A 20,763-nucleotide genomic window follows, 5' to 3' on the forward strand; every position below is an offset into this window, starting at 1 on the left:
GGCGTTCAGCCAAAGCAGCCAGCCGTAAGACGCATTCCCAGGCAAATTTTTTTTTTTTTTTTTGGGGGGGGGCAGAGTTAATATTTGTTCAGCGTTTATCCATTCAGCCTAGAAGATCTGAAAGGACTTTGCCCACTACTACGATCAGACAGATAGCACTGCTTCCGAGGCGGGGACAAACCCCTTCCTTAGAAAAATTACCACCACCTTCAAGCTCCCCAGCGGATCCAGAGGAGCAACACCTCAGGTCTTAAAGGCTCATAAACAAAAGCAAATTCTCCTTACTTACACATTGCACGAGGCTAAAGGGCTGACGCTGCCCTAACAGATCCTTCTGATCCAGAGGACAGAGGTACACGCCACTAGAGAAGACCTCGTCCCCGGTGCTCGATGATTTAACGGAGAGGCCCCGTTTCTGGCACAGGGCACCGTGCCCTCCCCCTTCACGCCTGCTTTCTTACCAGTGACCGGTTACGACACGGGCAACGGCGCCGTGGGCTTTCCGAGCCCCGGCTAACGTCTGTAAGCGCTTCGCCCTCCTTGCCCACAGAAACACGGGACGGGTAAGCTCTGCGCGTCCCCCGCGGCGGCATTGCTGTACCTGGATGTGGCACCCGGCTGGACCCGCGGAAGAGTCTATTCCTTGAAGAAGTGGGACGCGGCGCAGCTGGGTTTCTTGCAGTGCCTGGCGCTGGAGTTATGCGAAGAGGAGGAAGGACATCTAGAGGCCATGCGGAGTCTGTAACTGTACAAAGAGGCAGAAGAAACTCATATACACGCCTTAGGGTACCGGGAAGAACAGCAGAGACATGCTTGAGGGCCCGGCAGGGCCTTTAGTGAGCGGCGAGAAAAAAAAACCTTCACACTCCACCCACCCTGCAAGTACCGAGAGCCACTTCTGAAGGCAACAGGGGTTTTTTTTTGCCTTGCTCAGAACCTACCCCGTTAAGTTTAAGTAGGAAACAATGTCAACTGGAAGCAGCATCCAGCCTCCCACGCAACGTCCCAGTTAGAGACCCTCCAACTGGGACAGACGGACAAATCCGGAGTTATGTGAAAAAGAGTCACGGTCTATTTTCTCACAACAGTCTGTATCAGGTTTTAAAATACGTATTTACGGAAAAGGAATTTTACTTCACATAAGCACAATACCACATCTGGTCGTTTTTCCCAAGGTCAAAGTCCGCCGAATACTTTTGCCACTATAGCACTGGCACCGCTACTGTGCCTTTATTGCAGATGATACGTTATTTCACTTAAAATCTTAAACCAACTCCAAGAATACCGAAGTGAAAGTGAAAATCAGAGATTTTAACTGACGGTATTACACCTTTGTCAACCGATTTCAAGAAGAAAGCCTGAAAACCTGAGTCAAAGCAAGGGAAATAGAAAGGCTTATGCCATATTCTGAACATAAGGGTCTCAGCTCAAATGTATACCCAAGCTAATTTTCCTTACACTAAAAGATTAAAAAAAACACCCTATTTGTTTTTAAATTCGGCACCTTTTGCTATCTTGCACATACTTGTACCTCCGTGGTGCGTGCGGACGCATGTCTGCTCCCCCTCGCAGCTGCGCATCCCCACCCCTGCGGTAACGACTCACCCACCTTGTATAAGGCAACATCTTCAAAGCTCTAACCAAACCCAGCTACTCATGTTCTTCCAAGGGAACATCTTTTGAAAAGTAATTTTATTACATAACAACGTGTTTAGGAATAGTTAAAAGTTAGGTTGCTCTCCAGGTAATTTTGAGAGTTCAACAGACACCCGTTAAAGGAGATTGCCATTATCGTTTGTCCTTAGATACAGATTTTGCAGCGCAGCGTAACTGCAAGTTAGACATAAAGAAGTGCAAAATTTTCCATTACAACACAAAACCACAGAAATTTTTAAAAGCAAGCAATTCAATTATTTCCAAATTAAAATTTGTGGTTAAAATAGTCTGCCAAAGTTCTGTTATTGTTATATGTAAATCATACTCTCCAGCCTTTGTGAATTTAATACTGAAGCATTCATCTAGTGTGTAAGAATCAGAAAGTGGTAATGAGGAAGTCAACAAAAGCCAGATTTTGTTGTCCTGTATAAGGACTATTACCAAGGCAAACAGCAGAATATCCAAAATAAGTTTAGTTTGTTTGGCTTCGGTTCTTTACTATAACTAGAAAAGAGAAATTTTAATTTTCTTCTTATTTAGAATGTTTCCATTTAAGTAATGTTTAATGTCAAAAAATTAATTATGACTTGCAAAAGTTCTTCTATAATCAGTAACATCTGTGTGTTATTGCATGCAATGAGCCAATGCCTAGATCCTGTGGGAAACTTAAAAAAAAAAAAAAAAAAGCCCCAAATCTAAAAAGAGACAAAGTGTCTGAGAAAATCTGACCTGCATTTTCAAATGCACATCCCTCATCCGCCCAAAAAAACAATATGCTAAAGGGATCTTTCATCCCCTGATTTCATCTAGCTTTAAAACTAACAGACCATGGGCTTATTATTCGGAAGTTGAGGATTAGAGGCGAAAAAACGGATTGTTCTTCTAGACAGAAAATGGAATTGAGTTCTTAACGGAGTTTTTATTATTGTCTTTCCATTCTGCTCGCAATTAGCCAAGCCTTGAAAGCTCGCGGCAAAGCACGGACCGCTCGCCGTGCCGACGTTTGCTCTGCCAGCACGGTTAGGAAACCTGTGCCCCTCTCCGTACCCGTGTGAAGCCGATTGATAACTCAGGAAACCCGTGCCCCTCTCCGTACCGGTGTGAAGCCGATTGGTAACTCCTTTTTTTAACGAGCCTGTTTAAGAAACGCAGGGATGTCTGGATGTTCCAGGAGTAACCCCCTGGGTCTGCAAGGCAAGCGGACCTCAGAGAGGGCGGGGAGCCGAAATACCCCCATCGCACGTAGGAACGGTTCTCGAGAGCGCTATTTTTACCACTGTCGCCTTGCACCTGCTTTCACCATCACCCGTGCTGGGGTAACTGGAGACGGGCAAAAGAAAAGGAATTCCCAGACGCCCTGTGGCGACGCAGCCGGGCAATAAGGGCTTTAGCGGAAGGGGCGAGGGGCTGCGCCCCAGCCCCATCGGGGCACCCTGCACAGCCCACATCCTGGGCCAAAGGACGGGCAGCGCAGCCCATGCTGCACCCAGCTCCACCAAGTCCATTGTGTAGGAACAGTCCTAGCTGGAAAAAGGAGGAAAAAAAAAAAAAAGAAAAGAGGAAAGGCATATTCTCAGAAAACATTACTATGCTTGCAAGCAACGGGGCACAGGACCCAAACGTTAGGCAGCAGGAAGGACTCGCCTGCGCTCACTTTTCTGCGTCAACTAGGACTTCTAAATGGGGATAAACTGTTTTGGTAAATGTGCTCGCTATACCATAAATTAAAGCTAAGCCAAAAGTTAAATGATGGCTTTTTTTTTTTCCACTCGTAGACAGGGCCTGACCCTTCCTCTCTTACCCGAGAGCACAGCCCAGCTAGAGAGGGGGACAGATCGCTGGATTTGGCGAGACTCGCTACAATAAAAATACGTTAAGTCTCAGGTCTTACAGCCTTCCATCCTTGGATCTGAAAGTGTTTGGCGGTATGAGTCAGCACCATAATCCCCATTTTTCAGAGGCAGAACTGGAGAAAGGCGATGGGCCGAGGTCACCCAGAAAACCTGCAGTCTTAGAGCAGAGGCGGGAACAAAGGCAAAGGCTCCCCTAACACGCACCGCATCACTATTCCCCAAGTTAAGTTGTCTCCTGAATACTCAAGAAGTTTCACCTCATTTGCCCAAACCAAATTCCTACTCCCATACACCTTCCCAGGCCACCGAGCCTTGAAATGAGCAGCACACACAAGCCAGGCGGCTAGTGAAAAAGCCAGATCCTGGCACACACCCTTCCCTCAGACGTTCTTAAAATACATTTGGTTTTTTTAATGCAAATTACCTTGTCTTCTACCACACTTGTGCAATTAACATTCTTCCGAGCTGCTAGTTTGCTGCACTAGAAACGTCCCAGAAAAATAAGCCACGTTCCCTGTGGGAATGACGGCTGGAGCGATCCGATGTGGTTGCTGGTCACGCCAGTGAAGTTCAGTGACAAAGTCATCGCAGTACATGATAAAACATTCGGGAGATTTAGGTTCTACAGCTTTACCTCATATAAGTGTGTTTTTCTTGCAGGGCTTATACTTCTATGCTCCTCATCTCAATAAAACCCCATGCATATGGTCCGAAATTCCAGACACACACACTCTCCAACATACCTCCTACCAACAGACATGCCAGGGACAAATTCTGTCAAAAGTGTACACTACTCTTAAATAAAACGCTGTCTAAGCTGACACAGACCAACTTCTAAAGTAACTGACTGCCTGAGAGAAAAGAAAAAAAAAAAAGATAAAAGAGGTGTGGATGATTAAACCCAAATTCCCGGCTCTGCAGAATTAGGCTAGGTAATTTTACAGGCCAGAAGGCAAGCAAGGGGGGCCTGGGGCACGGATAAATGAGATTTCTGGGCTTTCTGCTCGCAGTGAAAACTAAATCAGCATGTTGCTAACCTAACTGGCATGTACTCTCTTGCACTAGCATATTGCTTAATGGGAAAGCAAATACACAAAAGGAGGACTTGGAAAAACATCGTCAATTACATGAACAATTTTTAAGATTTTTTTTTATTATTTAAGAGAAACAAAATATTTAGCAGGAGAAAAAGGTTTATGGATAGAATTTTCTTAAGGAGGATGTCTGTCTCTACTGCAGAAGAGTCCTGCCTCTGTGCATGAAAAATGGGGGAAGAGCAGAGAGCAAAAAGGGTCTCATCATGCTGTACAACAGCTGTTCCAAGACTTATGTGCGTTTATTTATGAAAGCAGTAAAAAAAGCTGGAACACATCAGGATTTTATCCTGCAATCGTGTGACGCTAAAGGACAGAACATGAGTATTACGATTTGCCGGTCAGGCCTTTCAGGAATCTCAAGTGGAAAAGCCTGTTACCGAGATCCTTGCGCTCCCAGCTTTCAAGAGGATACACAGCAGCACTCTCCAACCACGCCGGCTCAACGGCCTCAATGCCTTTAAAGCAGCATCGCTCCCCCACAAGAACTCCAAAATCGTTGTTTCACGCACGTGCTCCAGAGTTCAAGTTTCTTCACTCTTGGCTTAGTTCCACCCCCAGCGAAATCCTGCTTCAGCCCACTATTAACTTCAGCGACGAACACCGAATCAACATCGAGAACTGCCGGAAACAACGGCACACCATGCCTACAACTCACCCGGGGGACTACCTAAAATGAGCGTATCTGTGCCACTTTACTCAAACGTACCTAGATTTTTAAAAGCAGCTAGTGATGTACAGTAGCCGCGCTGAAGGGATTCGGCACCGAGGACGGCTACTCGGCTCCTTCAGAAAATCGGTCTCCCCGACAGTACTCCAAACTGAGCTCGCTCTAGTCTTTTAGTCACTTCAAGAAATCTTGGTCTAGGCCTATAAATGTAGATGAACAGTATCACCTCAGCAATTCATCTTCCTGCCCTTCTAAAGCAGCCCAGAGCATCGTGCGAGCCAAAAGGTGAAGAACGTTGGATTAAAAATAGCAGTACTCAAATACATCTTCGACACCGTCGAGCAATCTAATCTGATAATTTCATAAAATTCGTATCTACTGAGTCGCATTCATGACGGAGAAAAAGAACGAGAAAACTTTATCGCACATAGGGAAGACTGTAGTTGATTTTTATTTAGCTTTATACAGAAACGGTTACTCAAACGAGTTCAAAATGATTACGGAAGGCTAGCAGAACTAGTATGACCCTTCAGTCCTGTGCATCTCCTTGCATAAAAAAGAAACCACCGAAAGAAATATGCTTTCCGCTTAAAAAGAGAGAGGAGTTAAAGCATGTGCCATAACGCACGGGGAATACAACTTCAGTCCAACTCCAGCGACAGGGCAGTTGGAGTGTGCAACCCTTCGGCTCCGTTTCTCATCTTCCTACCTCCTTCCGCACCGCGACGGTTAGCGGAAAGCCCAGTACCTAAATGAAATGCTCAATAAATTCTGCCATCGAGTCACAGCCGGAACGTGACCAAGTGCTACCCGCACAAGAGAGCGAGTTTGCTCAGCCTGCCTGGCGCTTCCAAAGCCAACTCCTTCCACAAGCAGCACCAGCGCTCGCCGTTCAACACCCAACCGCAGCAAGGAGAACGCACGGAGCTCTTCCCCGTTTCCACTCGCTGCCAAGCCTTCAAACGCCCTTCGCAGGTAGCACACCCTCTGCGTTTCCAACAAAATAATTTCCCTGGAAAAAAGTCCTCGCATTTACTTTACCGTGGGCATTTAACCTTGCTGAGTGGCATTGCCTGAGCTGCAGAAGGAACTGAGGCAGGCTCTGCTGAAAGAGGCCCAGGTAGGAGGTGGTTCTTCTTTTTTGACTGGCACAGGGCATTACGAGTGGTGCAAGTCCTGCTTTGCTGTTCATCTGCAAGGCAGCACACCTCCAGCACGAAATGCCACCTTGCACCACACGGACCGAATGCTGAGCCTGTACTTCTGAAAATGGAACATCACCCGCTGAGCAACCAAAGCCGTTTCTCACAACCCTTTGGCAGTTTCTGGGAGTATCGTCATCCAGAACATGACTCAGAGACCCCGTTTGGCTTGTGAAACATAAAAGCCTTAAGAAAAATAAGCAGAGAGATATATACAAACAAAGTACGTGTTGCTGATTACTCTAATGTTCCACAAACCACTCCGGCTTTGAATAAATTAGGAAGCTGAAGCAGCTAGCCATCTTTTAAGAAAAAGCCTCCCTCCAGCTTGATGCCTGCTCAAGCTTCGAGTTTCAGTGTTTTACTGCCTTGTACCTGGAAAAAAAACCCCCAGCAGTTACTTCAATGCTCTTTTCAAATGCGTGCTTTTCAAAAGCGCACTCGCCCAAAAGCATTTTGAGAGACTTACTAAGAGAAGCGAACATGCAGGATCAGCAAAATGAGAAGGAAAAGCGATGAGGTGTGCATGGGAAGCAGTAATCAGGGGTGACTCAACAGCAATAAGGCTTCCTCTTAACTAAGGAAGGGGTTTAAAAGTAGTTAGTGGCCGAAGAGACTGTGGTCCAGAGACAGAACGGGACTCTAACACGTCCCGTTCCTTTCCGAGTTCTGCCAGTGACCTCGTATGGTCTTTACACCAACGGCTTCCTTTCCCGCGCTCGGTCTAAAAATGTATATTTTAAACATCTGGGTGGACACCCTTGCCTGACTGTAAGTGATGAGCACAAAGTAGCACCAATGTCAGCTACAGTCTGAGTGTTACCTCGGTATTGATTTCACTCAAAAAATACCTACACTTCAATTGCAAAGTTAAGATCCCAAAGCAAGCTTAGGAAATGACATCAAGTCACTCATATGTGTGGAATAAAGATCCGTCTTTAATAACACTAACTTTTCATTGTTCCATTTGAGGTGTAAAATGGACCGTTAACCGTACACTTAATAGATCATGCCTTTCTTAGAGCGTTTTACTTGCATCTTGCTCTGAAATAGAATTACTTCCCTCCCCTTCCCACTCCTCCAAAAAATACTGCAAGGGCCTACACACAGCAGCTCTTTAGTGGAAGAGGGTATCAGTTCTATCCTATGAATTACATTACATGGGTTCTACCGAAAAAGCACAGCACGCAGGTATACAATTAAAATGCATCACACAGCATACATAAACAGGAAAACAAACATGGGGGTGTTTACTGCAACTTGAACACTAGCTTTGTCGAAATCTCTTGACCATTTCAATTTATACTTTATTCCCAAGTGTTTTCTAAAGCATCTCTTCTGAGTAGCCTTTAGCTCTCAGTTCACTAAATATTTGATATCTGCCTGTCCACAAAGTTTAGATAAAGCAATCTGCTTTAAAAGTTAATTCAAATTATTGTGGCTGTGTAGATGAAGCTTTACAGAGTTCCCATTAAACTTCCGTAAGATTTGTGCATCCAACTGTTGAGTTCATAACTGTTCGTAACTCCAGCTACGGCTTAAAAACACCAAGATATTAATTCTACAAGAAATATTAATATTCTATTTTTAAATACAGTATAGGGGTGACCCAAAATCAGCTTTGTCTACATTGGTATCAAAGTATCTTCAGTTACTACTACGAAATTTCATGCTAGTCCCAAGAGTTTCTTCCCAATTCTTTACTAGTTTAATTAAATAGAAGATGTGGAAGTTTACCTCTTTTTCATAATTCACTTACCACAAAAGCTGAGATGCGAAACAGCATGCACTTGTTGTTCAGAATCTATCCTTTAGCTCATTTTCATCACGAGTAGAAGAATAGTATCATGTGGCTCATGTAGATCACACATTCAGTAAATAAAAGCTAGAACTAGTATGGAAGGTCTTCCAAGTTCTCTTTTTAAGGTCATTCACAAGCTATTTGTCTGTCACAGGTTCTCACTTGCAACTCAGCTTCTTAGCTGAACTTGACTCTGGTAAAAGCTGGAACTGACCTCATGATTTTGAAACTGAAGCCATAAACCTCAGTAAGTGAAGGGAGTGCTATGCATGTCTACATTTGAACTTGAAAACTCACACATCAGCTTGCCAGGATCTAGCTTTCTATGACACTTCCCTAAAGCAAGTCATCAGCAAATAAACTAGGACACTTTAAATAAAAGGCTTACAATACAAAACACCAACAAAACATAGTACCAGAAATAACACTAGCCTAAATCAGCCCCAGGTAGCTTACACAAAGGGTCGGGAGCTGGCAGGAAACACCATATGCGGGGGCCTGGCTGCATCGCCCGGACTGTCTCGTAACGCCGAGGCTTGAACACATTTAAGATATTCTCTGACACAAGCTGGTTTTAACTCCTCCCAGCAAACTGGATAATGGGGGGGAAAGGTAAACACAATGTGTCAGATCTCCCGTCTCCATACGCACTTCAGCATTACTGTTTTTATTAAACTGACACTGCATTTGATCTTGACCAGCATGTCAGTTAGTCTCTATAAACAGGACAAGTTTAATTGTTTTCATTGCCTGTTTGGATGCATTTCAAGAAACGTCAGCACTTTGTGAGCATCATTACAGCTTTATTGTTGCATTCAGATCATAGAGAGGCAGTTATAAAAGCCACAGAAATTCAATTATGCAGATGAGATGCAGTAGTAACTACAAAAACTGTATGATGATCAGCCCTCAGCTTGGAATGCAAACCTCCATCATAGAGCACTCCGCTTGGGAACTGGTGCGTATGAACGCGTGTGAACCATCTCAGGGGGTCAACATCCTTGGGACACAACAGGATTTAATACCACAGCAGAGAAACAGTACAGACAACGGCAACAGGATTTCTGCCATAATATTAAGGAACGAGGGAAGGAAGCTGGTGTATTTATGATCAGTTCTCTGCTAGACGTCTCTAATAAAACCCTACAAGGTGATCAACACACCAAGACTGCAGTAAGACCAAACACCAACAGGTAATTCAGTTGTCAGTAACAGAAGAAAGATGTGAAAAGGATAGATTTATGTCCCACCCTCAGTAACTTCAAAACTATGGGAGAGTTTTTACCTTTTTTCCCCATGTTTCCTAATTCTTATAAAATAGCCAAATACAACTATGGGTATGCAAAACAAAATGTTTCCTCTTAGGCAAATAGAGTAAAATCTAATCTCTACTAAAAACCTTCACTGGGGCTGTCCTACCACCAAATTGATACAACCGCTGCTCTAAGACAGACTAAGAATTCACCTCTATAATCGTGGTGCAACTACCGAGCTGCAGTGTGTATTATCACAATGTAGATGTGCCTGCAAAAACACTCCGTGAACAATGCCAGAACTGCATTTACTCTACCGCTCCTTCTCCATCGGTTAAAATTCAGAGAAAACTTTGTTATGGGGAGGATAACATGCTCAAGGAATGACATATCACATGAGAAAATAAACAGGGAGTTCTTGCTGAAGAATCTCACTCAAACAGAAGTATTAATGTGAACAGACAACTACATAAAAATATTAACTTACTACTGGATTAGGAGTGATTATCCTAAGAAATGGGCACCCTTAAAGAACAAACATCTAAGACTAACTCAGAAGCGTCAAATTAGTATAAATTTGTTTCAGCGAAGTGGGTGTAGACAACTAAAGGATGCAAGCATGCTTAATTCCTTCTAGATGTACATTGTTTCATTTTTTCCTGGTACATCTGGTTTCCATACAAAAGGCAAGTTTCCCACAAGTTTTTAAAAACTTTACTTTATTGGTTACAGTCTTATAAAATGTGTCATGATAGTTCCATCTAGCTGGCCATTAAGTGCTTGCAACACCACAGAGACCCTTTAATACATCTGCAACTTCACATGATGTACTGCATGCCAGAGGAGAAAACCCCCTTTTCAGTTGCTTACCTGCATTTACAGTATCTTCGGCAAGGCTACAACGTTCAAAAGCAATGACAACCCCACTTTTACGTCAGATTGTAATTTTTAATGTTTTCATTAGAATATTTTTTATATCACTCTCCAATAAAAGAAACAATATAACTAACAGCATACTTTAATACAGGAACATGCTCCAAGATTAACAACCCAAAATGAAACCAAAATGAAATTAATGTAAAATGTAAATCACATATAGTACAATTGAAGTGTCCAAAACAATTTAAATAATTTTAAATATTTTTATTTTTTAAACTTGCTACAAATGCTTTATACAATATTTCAACATAAAGTCCCCATAACAGAAATGTAACAAAATGGGAATGATAGTGAAAGTGAAAGTTAAAGTGGCACAAATTCACCAAACAAGTATTAAACTACAAATTTTAAGAGGTAGATTACTTTTTAAGTCAAGAACAAAAAATAAAAGGGGTGGCTGTATAAAGAAACTAGTCACTTTCCATCGATTCTGCCATTAATCTTGAAAGCTATATGAACACATGACAAACTGTATTTCCATAAAAAGCTGTTATGAACAACAGACCAATTTGTTGTCTTAAGTTATTAGATAGAGGTGTACAACCTTTTAGAGTAATTATATATTTAACTTTCAAAATATACAGGTATGTAGTCCTGGTCTAGGCTTCTTAGCGATAAAAAGATACACTGCATTCATTATATATATGGTATTTCAAAACAGATATCGGTATTTCATTGCTATATAAAGTTTCATTTCAATGTATAAATAGGAATTCAGAAAATCCATAAAACATCCAAATCAGGCTTTTTCCCATTGTATGCTGGACATCTAAAGGACTCAGAAAGCGAGGAGAAGGCAGGAAGAAAAGGAAATTCTGCTGTGCTAGGTTGGCCTTCAATTAAACACAAGGCTTTAAAAGACTTAATACATGATAAAAATACTTTGAGTGCAGCAACATTTATTGTCCCTGAATCTACACTGAATTACTGACAAAACTAAGGAACCTGCTTTGCCAAGTATACAGCTGAATTGCCTGTATGCCGCTCATGAAGGTACGGACAAAACCAGATTCTAAGCAAACACAAGAGCAAAAGATTTGGTTTAGTTAATCCCACTATTTCTTTTGAAGGTTTCATGTGGCTTTTGTTTTGTTTTTAATAGTACCCTTCTCTTATCTGAATCATCCTGTAGCCCAGCATGTGTGTCAGGCACGAAATAAGAAAATCTATGCCTGACACTGAATATTAGCAAGAAGCCTGCAGGCAATTTTATGATTGAGAGTCAGCTTCAGCTGGTTTCGCAAGCTTGGTGGATTTCACATCCATTGTCGTAGTGCTTATCCTAAGTTGAGCATGCAACAGCTCTACCATGTCATTAAGGGATTTTTTTTGTTTGTTTTGTTTTTACAGGAGATTCCTAGAAAATAAAGAACAAAAACTGAAGATAAATGACAAAACAAACTATTTGTGAACGGAGTATGTTTACACAGAAAAACTGAAAGGTGAAAAACAAATTTGGAGACAAATATTACATGAAGCAAGTCTTGAAAAAATATTCAGAATTAAGAATTCGGGGGGGGGGGGAGGGGGGGCAGAACCACAACAGTCCTACATCAAGTAGAATCAAAATTAGCCTGTGCTGACATTAGTGGATGAAGGCAAAAAATTTCTTCACGCTATATACTTGAAATAAAAAAAAAGTTGACTAGATAATCTAGATTTATGAACATTATTTCAGAAACAAAAAGCAAGAATTCTTCTAACATAACTATTCATTAAACCAGTAAAGACTGCAAGCTGCCAAAGTAAACTAACAGTATTTGAGACAGTCAAGGAAATCCTACCCCTAGGTAAATGGTTATTTACCCCAAATACCATTAAAACAATTTCCATATGCACAGATTTCCAAGTACTCGGTTATTTTGCTTAGGGTCAAATGATTAATTTAGATGGAAAGATGTGTCATTCTGGCTCCAAATTCTACTGATCTGTTCTGGCATCACATAAAATACAGTTTCACACATAACACTAAGACAGCAGCTGATGAGAATTAACTGACATGAAGATGTTTATGTCCCAAGAGAACAGCCCTGGTAGACACTTCTTGTTCCTTAAAGGCATTTTTTACATCACTAGTCTCCAAGTTCCAGTAACATTTTTCCCCTTCAACACATCCTAATTTGGGTATTGACTATTATAAGTCAAATTCTCCTCTAGCTCTCTGAAATAATTGTTATATTGAATCTTTACTTTACAAAGTATTTCCTCAAAATTTGCACCTAGGAGGTCTTCACCGTAAGACACACAAGCTGCAAACAATTTGGATTTTGACACTTCATGACAAATTCTGCCAGGGGACACTTGTTCCGAAGGAAGCTGCCAGTTCCTCCCCCTCCTCCACTACCGATTTACTTTGATTTTAAAAAAATGTACCTCCTTCAGCCATAAATCTGGTGTTAATCACAGCCACGCACTGCAATTAGCAAAATCAAAAGAACTCTTAATTACCACTGAGCTTTGTGAAAGTTACTTGATAAATCAGATGCCTATTTCCAAGAATAACAGGGCAGGAAGATGCTAATAAAAGTTAAAAACAGTTTGCAAAATATCCTATTGATTCGAGAGACTACATGAAGATTTAAGTCCGGACTCAGGCACGTAGATTAAGATTTTATTCATTTATTGAAGTATTACCCTTTCTTGCGATTAAAATGTTTCTTCTCAAAAAGACACAGAACTTATAAAATTTGTTTATACTGAAACATAAAGAGTGCGATACTTCTAACAAATTTACATGTTCGTTTAACTTTTCTTACATGTCTATTTCCCTTATATTAAGTATTTAATGATCTGACTCAGTTAGTATGCACATACATTTTTGAAGTATTTGGTCATGAGGTTTTTTATTATATAGATATATATGATATGCAGAGAATGCTTTTTATTAAAAACCAACAATGCAAGTTATTTTAGCGAGTAAAAAAATGCAGTCGAACCATCATAAACTAAATCTAGAATGATTTTGGGCCACCATACATCTTAGATAGCAAATACAAGGTCATTGTCTCCAATCACATTAAGTTTAATGACGTTAAGTTTATTTGAACTCAGGCACTGACATTTTTTTCCAGAGTTTTCAATTCAGTTTATAAAGTCATTCTCTATACAAACTATGCATTATTTCAGGACAACATGACAAAATGCATCAAGTATGTACACCATACCTCAGCATGACTGAGCTACTTAACCATGTTTTACGAAATGCAACCTTTTTTTTTTATTTAAGCATGAGAAACTCAAAAAAGACCAAGAAAATTGGCAAAACAGCGAGCAACGTGTTCCTGTGTTGTTTCAACTTCAAATTAAACGCTTACCTGAAATCTTTTAGTTCTTGCTTTGTACTGCTTTCATCTCTTTTGTTTTCTGCTGCCTCTGCATTTGCCGCCTGCTGTAGGCTTCGTGTAATAGGTCCTCCAATCCTCTCTCTAGATTTTACAGTGAATCTGTCTGCCTTTTTCTTACTTGCCACGGCAGACTTACTTGGCAAAACAGCTTTGTTATTCCTTTGTATTCTGACGTGCAATTTCCGGGATGCTTTGCTTGAGATTCCAGACGAATTGTTCTTAGCGACCACCTTAGTTTTTTTCCCATCAACATGGGACATTTTGGACACTCTTACAGGACTAGAGTTCCTCAATGATGAAGATGAATTTGGCTTTTTAGATCGAATGGGAGGTACAAATTTAACATTTTGTTTTGATTTGAAGGAAGCAGAGGCAAGCTGGATTTGTGCAGGTCCTGAGGTTCGTGCTCTTGTCTTGCCCAAGTGAGGCTGCATGCTTTGCATTTTGATTTCTGCATCCGCTGTTCGCCTACGCTGGTTGTTGCCTTTTTCACTGCTTGCAGGTGAAGAAGAACTTGCACTTTTTTTTGAAGAATTCTTTTTAGAGGAGGGAGAGATGGGTTTTTTGGGACAGCTATATGACGCGTGTTTATTCAGACTGCCAATGTAAGTAAACTCTCTATTGCAGTAGGGGCAGATGTGAGAGTCTGACTCGGATGGATTACTTTTCAGTTCTGCCTTCTGCTGGGCGGATTTCTTTTTTTGCAAGATAGCTTTCTGGACAAGCTGGTTTTTCTTTTTCAATGCACTTAATTTTAGTTTATTTGAGGACATTTTGCTAATCTCAACATTGAAATTAAGTCTTTTAGGCTGACCCATTCGTCTGAAGGCATTCTTTCCAGGGCCAGCTATAACCACCATGCCATTCTTTGGCTGCACCGTCTGTTTCAGTGGTACTGGATTTTTTTTAGGTGTGTATCTCTTTTTATCACTGGCAGATGCACAGGCCAAGATGTGTTTGTGTAACTCAGGCATGTTATCAACACTCTTCCCACATTTTGTGCATCGAATGGCAGTAGTAAAAGTCTGTGGAATATTGTGGGTAGTGAAGTTCGTTGCAGTAACTCCAATACCCATAGGATTACGATGGTGATACTGAAATGGAGGTGGTTTAAAGCTTGGGTAGTGTTGATTGAGGCCCATACGAACATCTGGATCTTTAGATTTTACTCCAGATGCCATTATTTTTATAGTAGTATAAAGCTCTTCAGAGGAATCATTTAGATCTTCATCCTCCTCCTCCTCTTTAGAAGGTTCCAAAGGTTCTGGCAGGCTCTGCATATGCTCCACGTTCGCCTTACTGGGGTCAGTAAAATTCTGGGGTCTCAGAGTCCCACTTTCAAACTCATGATGTGTGCACTCTTTGTCTGGATGGAGATCCCGCTGATGCTGTTGCAAATTGCACAAAAAAGCAAATTCCTTTTTACAGACTGAGCAAACAAAGATATTTCCTACTCCATGAAGCAGAAAGCGATGTTCCGACAAGTCTGTTTTATCCCTAAAAAGCTGTACACAGAATTCACATTTGAAGGGCCATTCTTCAGCATGAATGGATAAATGCTTCGTTAGGTCTTTAATAGAAATAAAAGGTGATTCACAGACATTGCACACAAAGCTTTTATTGAATGTTTCCTGCACTACTCCCGATTCACTTGAATTATGAGGATCTTCTCTTGCTTTCTGTTGTTCATTTTCAGCTTCTTCCTGTTTTATTATTGGGAGAGTATTTTCAAGATTATCCGCAGAGGAAACAACAGAAGAAACTACAGAAAGAGGAGGTGGAGACGGAGATGATGAAGATGAAGAAGAGGAGAAAGAGGAAGAAGAGGAGGAGGAAGATGAGGAAGAGAGTGTAGGAGGACCAGGTGAAGCAGCAGAAATAAGAGGTTCAACAGAAGGAACTGGAGACGGAGAAGGAGAAACCGTAGGTGAAAGAACTGGTAGTGGGGACTGCGTAGTAGTGTTAGAAAGTGGCGATGGGCAAGAAGAAGTGTTAGTGGCACTGGCAGAGACATCTGGAATTGATATCGGCATTGTTGGAAGAAGGGGAGGAGGTGATGTAGCAACTGTTAACACAGGCGGGCAGGGCGGTGGGGAAGAAGGATTGGTTGGTGTTAACAAAGGAGGCAGCTGGCACATGGAAGGTACAGCAGATGTCTGTGGCACAGGGGAAACAGAGGAACTAAGGGGCTGAGTGTCAACAGAAGATGATGCAGATGGACTGGGATCCATGTCAGGTTCTGCCTGAGGCTCCAGGGCTTTGCTTGGGCTCGCGCTTCTGTTTACACTGAGCGTGCTGTCTGTGGCTGCATCCGTTCCATTATACTCGTTCAGCAGAACCTTCTGTAACATGCAAGTGGTTGGTTTCTTCTTTTTAACACCACTACAGGTTGGCTGTATGGAATTTTCTTTATATTCCCTAATTTCAGCATCACTGCAAGGCTTCTTATGCACACTTAAATCTAAAACAGATTCCCAGGGAACCTGATTCTTATTTTTGACATCAGACCTTTGTTTCACACCACTAGATAAATCCAGTGGCTGCTGGTTGCACACATTGCCAAAAGTCGGAGCTGCTGTCCAGTCCTTTGATATTTTATAGTCTTCAAAGCAAAGAGTGCTCAAAGTCTCTCTTTCCTCCCTTCCAGTCAAGCTCCAAGCAGGTGAGTTGCTGTGGCTTTCTAACTTTGGCATTTTTGAACTCCGAATATTATCATTCCACACAGTTTTTCCCTCACCTGATTTGACAAAGTCCCGAAGTACTGGACTGTGCTGTGGAGAACTGGGAGGAGAGCTGGTCCTTCTTTTAAATCTGCTGGATACTGGAGGCAAAATAGGCGACGATGTAACAGAAGGTCCTAGTTTAGGGATTTCACTTGACGGAGTTACTTTCTTACTGTCCTGTGTCTGAAGAAGCTGTTTTAATTTTGATGACAAATAAACACCTTTTTCTTTATGAAAAGGTAAGCTTTCTGTTGAAATGCTAAGAGGAAGATTTAAAGAGCTAGTAGGAGTTATAGGTTCTGGGTCTACTTCAGTTTTTATTTTTGGTACAAGAGGAGGGCTGGCAGTTCTCCTCTTTTTGGATTCATTGCTCCCACTGCTAGAGGGTTCCTTGGGAGGTTCATTCACATGCGTTTGTGTAACCTTTAAATTTGAGGAGATTTCCACTGTGACGGGACTGATTATACAATTCAGTCCATACAAGTCTGCAGAGTTGGATTCCATCTGAATCACATCACAATTGCTAGTGCTGCTGTTGGACTGAATTTTACCATCAATATAATAATTTAAGTTTTCAGAGATATTGCTGGAGATATCCATAATATAGACGTCATCTACTTCACCCTCCTCTTCTATTTCTGTACTTGCTATATATACACTCTGGACTGGTGGGGCCTGCTCTGTCTGAAGCGGTGGCTCTTCAGTAAAGAATCCTTTTCTTCTGACACCTTTGGGAATAAGATGACGCTCATGAACCCTACGTTGATGCCTCCGCATGTTGGTGTGAGTTCCAAAAACCTTTTTGCAGTATTTGCATGGATGCAATTCTTTGGGCTCCTTGTTTTCCTCAGCAAAAGCAGAGTTTGACATTTCTTGGGAAACTTTCTCAGAATCCAAGACAACAGAGTCTTGCACAAGACTAGAAACATTCAGATCATCTTTAAGACCATCATCCACAACTACCTGGTTATCAGCAACATTATCCAAGTGTTGTGATGACGTTAGTGTTAAGAACGGTTTCCTTTTTGGCCCTGCCTCATGGCGTCGCTCATGTCTTCGCCTGTTAATTTGAGTACCAAAGGCTTTCCCACAATAGCGACACTTGAAAGCATGGTTAACAGTAGATATATGGATGTGCATGTGGCGTTCAAGTCCTTGCTTTGTTGTAAACTTCCTCTCACAATGTTGACAGGGGAACGTGAATGTTTCCTGAACATCACCGTTGGACTCTCCTCTCGCTTTTGGAATTTTCACAACAAGTTTTTTCTTTGGAGAGCTTTCTGGAGAGTCTTCTGATGTACTCTTTTGCTCTTCCATAGAGTCTAACTTTTCTTCACAGATCAAAGGCATCTCAGCATTTTCTTTAGGCATAATGGTATCTTCTACCTCCTCTTCATCATCCTCTTCTTCATCATCCTCCTCTTCATCATCATCTAAATCATCTGATGCAAAGTTTATTACTTCTCCTTGTTTGTCTTCAGTCACCATTTGTGGTTCACCTGTAGGACTGGGGATCATCAGCTTTGGAAGTACATCTTGATTTACCATTTCCTGAATCACAGCTGTTTGTTCCAGGGACAGTACAGCAGAAACAGAAGGAATTTCATCTTCCTCTTTATGACCTGGTACACAAAGTATGAAAAGGAAAGCATGAGACACTTTCACCTAACACTTTAAAGTATGCTACATCTCTCTTCTACCTGTTCCTGTAACACAACATATCCAACATTTATTACCTGACACAATACCACTACTACTCACTGTTGTGATTCAGTACTAGAAAGTAAAACTGTATTCAGAAACTTCCTTTCTGGAACTTCAGCAAAAGGTAGGCGACTGCCTATACTTAACAGAGAATCTTTGGATTGAACATTGTGGCCAAGAAACCCAAAACAGCCTCAAGAGTACCAGAACATTTCACGGTAGACTTCAGAACATTTCAAGAAACCTCCAAAAAACTTTCACAGACTTTTCTTAGAGCAAATAAGTGTCAGGGAAGTATTGCAATATGTATACATATTGTATACATAAAGTATACATAGTAGCCTTTGACCATTTCCCCCAAATTATTAACAATAAACCAATCTGGATTTGTACTGTAATGCATAGCAAGGTATACCTTGTACCTGGCAAAGTACCTTCCATTCTTTGTATCACATTTTCTATTAACCATCGTCTGAATGGCTATTTCCTACACTTCTGAATCACAGCCTGCATGCATCTCATTTATTGGAGTGGATGGATCCTTTATTCACACCTCCGCATACTAGTTTTACCTATCTGCTGTCAGATATATCCATTGCTGAAGAAAGAAACTTTGCTGCCAATTCACACAACGTTGCATAAGCGGTTACATGAGTAGAGCAAGAAGTTGCTCTCCATTCCCTAGCTGGGGCATAAGATGGCTGGAACAGTGGTGCACGTATTGTGCAAGCAGAAGGGACAATAGAGTGAAGGAAGAGTTATGGATCCAAAGAATCATAGAATCACTTTGGTCGGAAATAGACCTTTAAGGTCATCGAGTCCACCCGTAAACCTAACACTGCCAAGTCCACCACTAAACCGTGTCCCTAGAAGTTCAAGAAAAGCAGCTTGAAAGAAATCGGTACCTATACAGAGCTTTAAACATGACCAGTGACACCCACAGCAGTGGCAAGTTTTACATTCTTGTAAAACACACAAAAAACTACATACTTCAAGTGCCTTTCAGGCATTTTTACACACATATGATGTGAAAAAAGCCAAGCCAATTTATAAACACCCTTTGCAGATAATCTTTAGGACAAACAGCATGCTTAGCTAGTCGGTGCATTCATACTGTGTTTTTTTCTGCCCTTGACACTGACTTCCATTAAATAGCAATAAATAATGACTGTATAAAACTAAGCTCCAAAGACATTACTTTACAATAAGGACTTCTCTCTACTCTTCCATTCTAAGGATTTTGGATTTACATCTAAATTTTACAGTACATTAGTTTGTCCTGTTGCCAGAGTTGCCTGTTTAATGACATACTTCTAATATCCGATTTCCTTACTAAAAAAAGTTCGGGCAAACAATATACACACGTTCACTTTGCTACACTAACATAACATGCTAACATACTAAACATGACAAAAAGTGTCCTTTGATTCAACAAGATAGCTAGAAGGAAAAAATAAGATACTTGAGAACTCACCCTCTTTAGAATCCCTCATATCTGCAGAAGTAGAATCCAAATCAGCCTTTTTCTGTTTTGTATCCGCTGCCTTCTTTCCCTTGTTTTTACCTTCCTGAGTCTTTTTCTTTCCTGGGGGAAAAAAACCCCAATATTTATTATTCCTGTTCAACAATTTTTATGTTTCATATTTGAGCGGCAGAATCAAAACACCCAGGTTTGGACTATAACACACTTCTGTAGAAACTCTGTTTTCGCAAAGAATACAAATGACAGATCAGTAAAAAGGACAGCATTCAGATAAAGCAGTAAGTCTCTAGAGCCCAGAAGAAATTAAAAGTGAAGATAACAATGAATTTCTAAAAACTTAAGACTCCAAAATACTATTAATCTTTAATGTTAATTGGAAGACTTTATTGAAGTAGAAACCCATAGAGGCTTTGCTACATGTACGAGCCGAGTAATAACTTCAAGAGCGTTATAGTAAAAGCAATGAAGTAAAAACACTATGAGAAGACCAAAAGCAGCATGATCTTGACCAACAAGGCAAAGACAGTAAAATCAAATTAGATGGAGCTGGGTAACAGAAAGATATAAAGGTTTCTCATCGTGTCCACTGACACAAACAAGATTGCTAATGCTTTCTGTTAGCGAAATTAAGCAGCATGTAGTAGTTGCACAGGATGATGAGCACAATGAAGATCAGGGCAATATGGCATTATGCCAAGACCTAAGCAGTGACGCAAGATGTAAAGACATTGACAACTTCATTTACCAACGCACTACAAAGTTATACTTCTAATTTTTTTTCATTAATCTTTAAAAATTCAGTCCTATAATATGTAAGAATTACAATAAGGACTGTGTAATAGCAAATGAAACTTTAAAAGTCTTCCAATTCAATTCATCGCAAAGACTGTATTCTCCATACAGAATGGTTACTTCACACACAAGACTGCGGTTCAGACACCAGTCTCCTCCAAAACATCACACTTCTACACACCACCTTTTAGGAACGAGAATTGTCCAGAAGCAGCAATCCAAATTTCTCTTTTGCTCCCTTCTAAACAC

At 41.1% G+C, this 20,763-nt stretch overlaps 1 protein-coding gene across 1 annotated transcript in view; it reads right to left on the minus strand.

Moving 5' to 3' along the window:
* Positions 1-636: 636 nt before the first annotated feature.
* PRDM2 (PR/SET domain 2) overlaps positions 637-20,763 on the minus strand; it is a gene marked incomplete at its 3' end in the record, with an annotated part of 61,294 nt that continues 41,167 nt past the window's right edge. The window contains exons 6-8 of the mRNA XM_082009381.1: positions 19,714-19,824; positions 13,783-18,157; positions 637-745 (exon numbers count right to left, since the gene is read on the minus strand). Coding sequence (XP_081865507.1) covers positions 637-745; positions 13,783-18,157; positions 19,714-19,824 — 4,595 coding nt within the window. The remainder of the gene's footprint in view (positions 746-13,782; positions 18,158-19,713; positions 19,825-20,763) is intronic.

The sequence above is a fragment of the Phaethon aethereus genome, assembly GCF_964289735.1.
Source record: "Phaethon aethereus genome assembly, chromosome: 21".
Classification (NCBI taxonomy): domain Eukaryota; kingdom Metazoa; phylum Chordata; class Aves; order Phaethontiformes; family Phaethontidae; genus Phaethon; species Phaethon aethereus.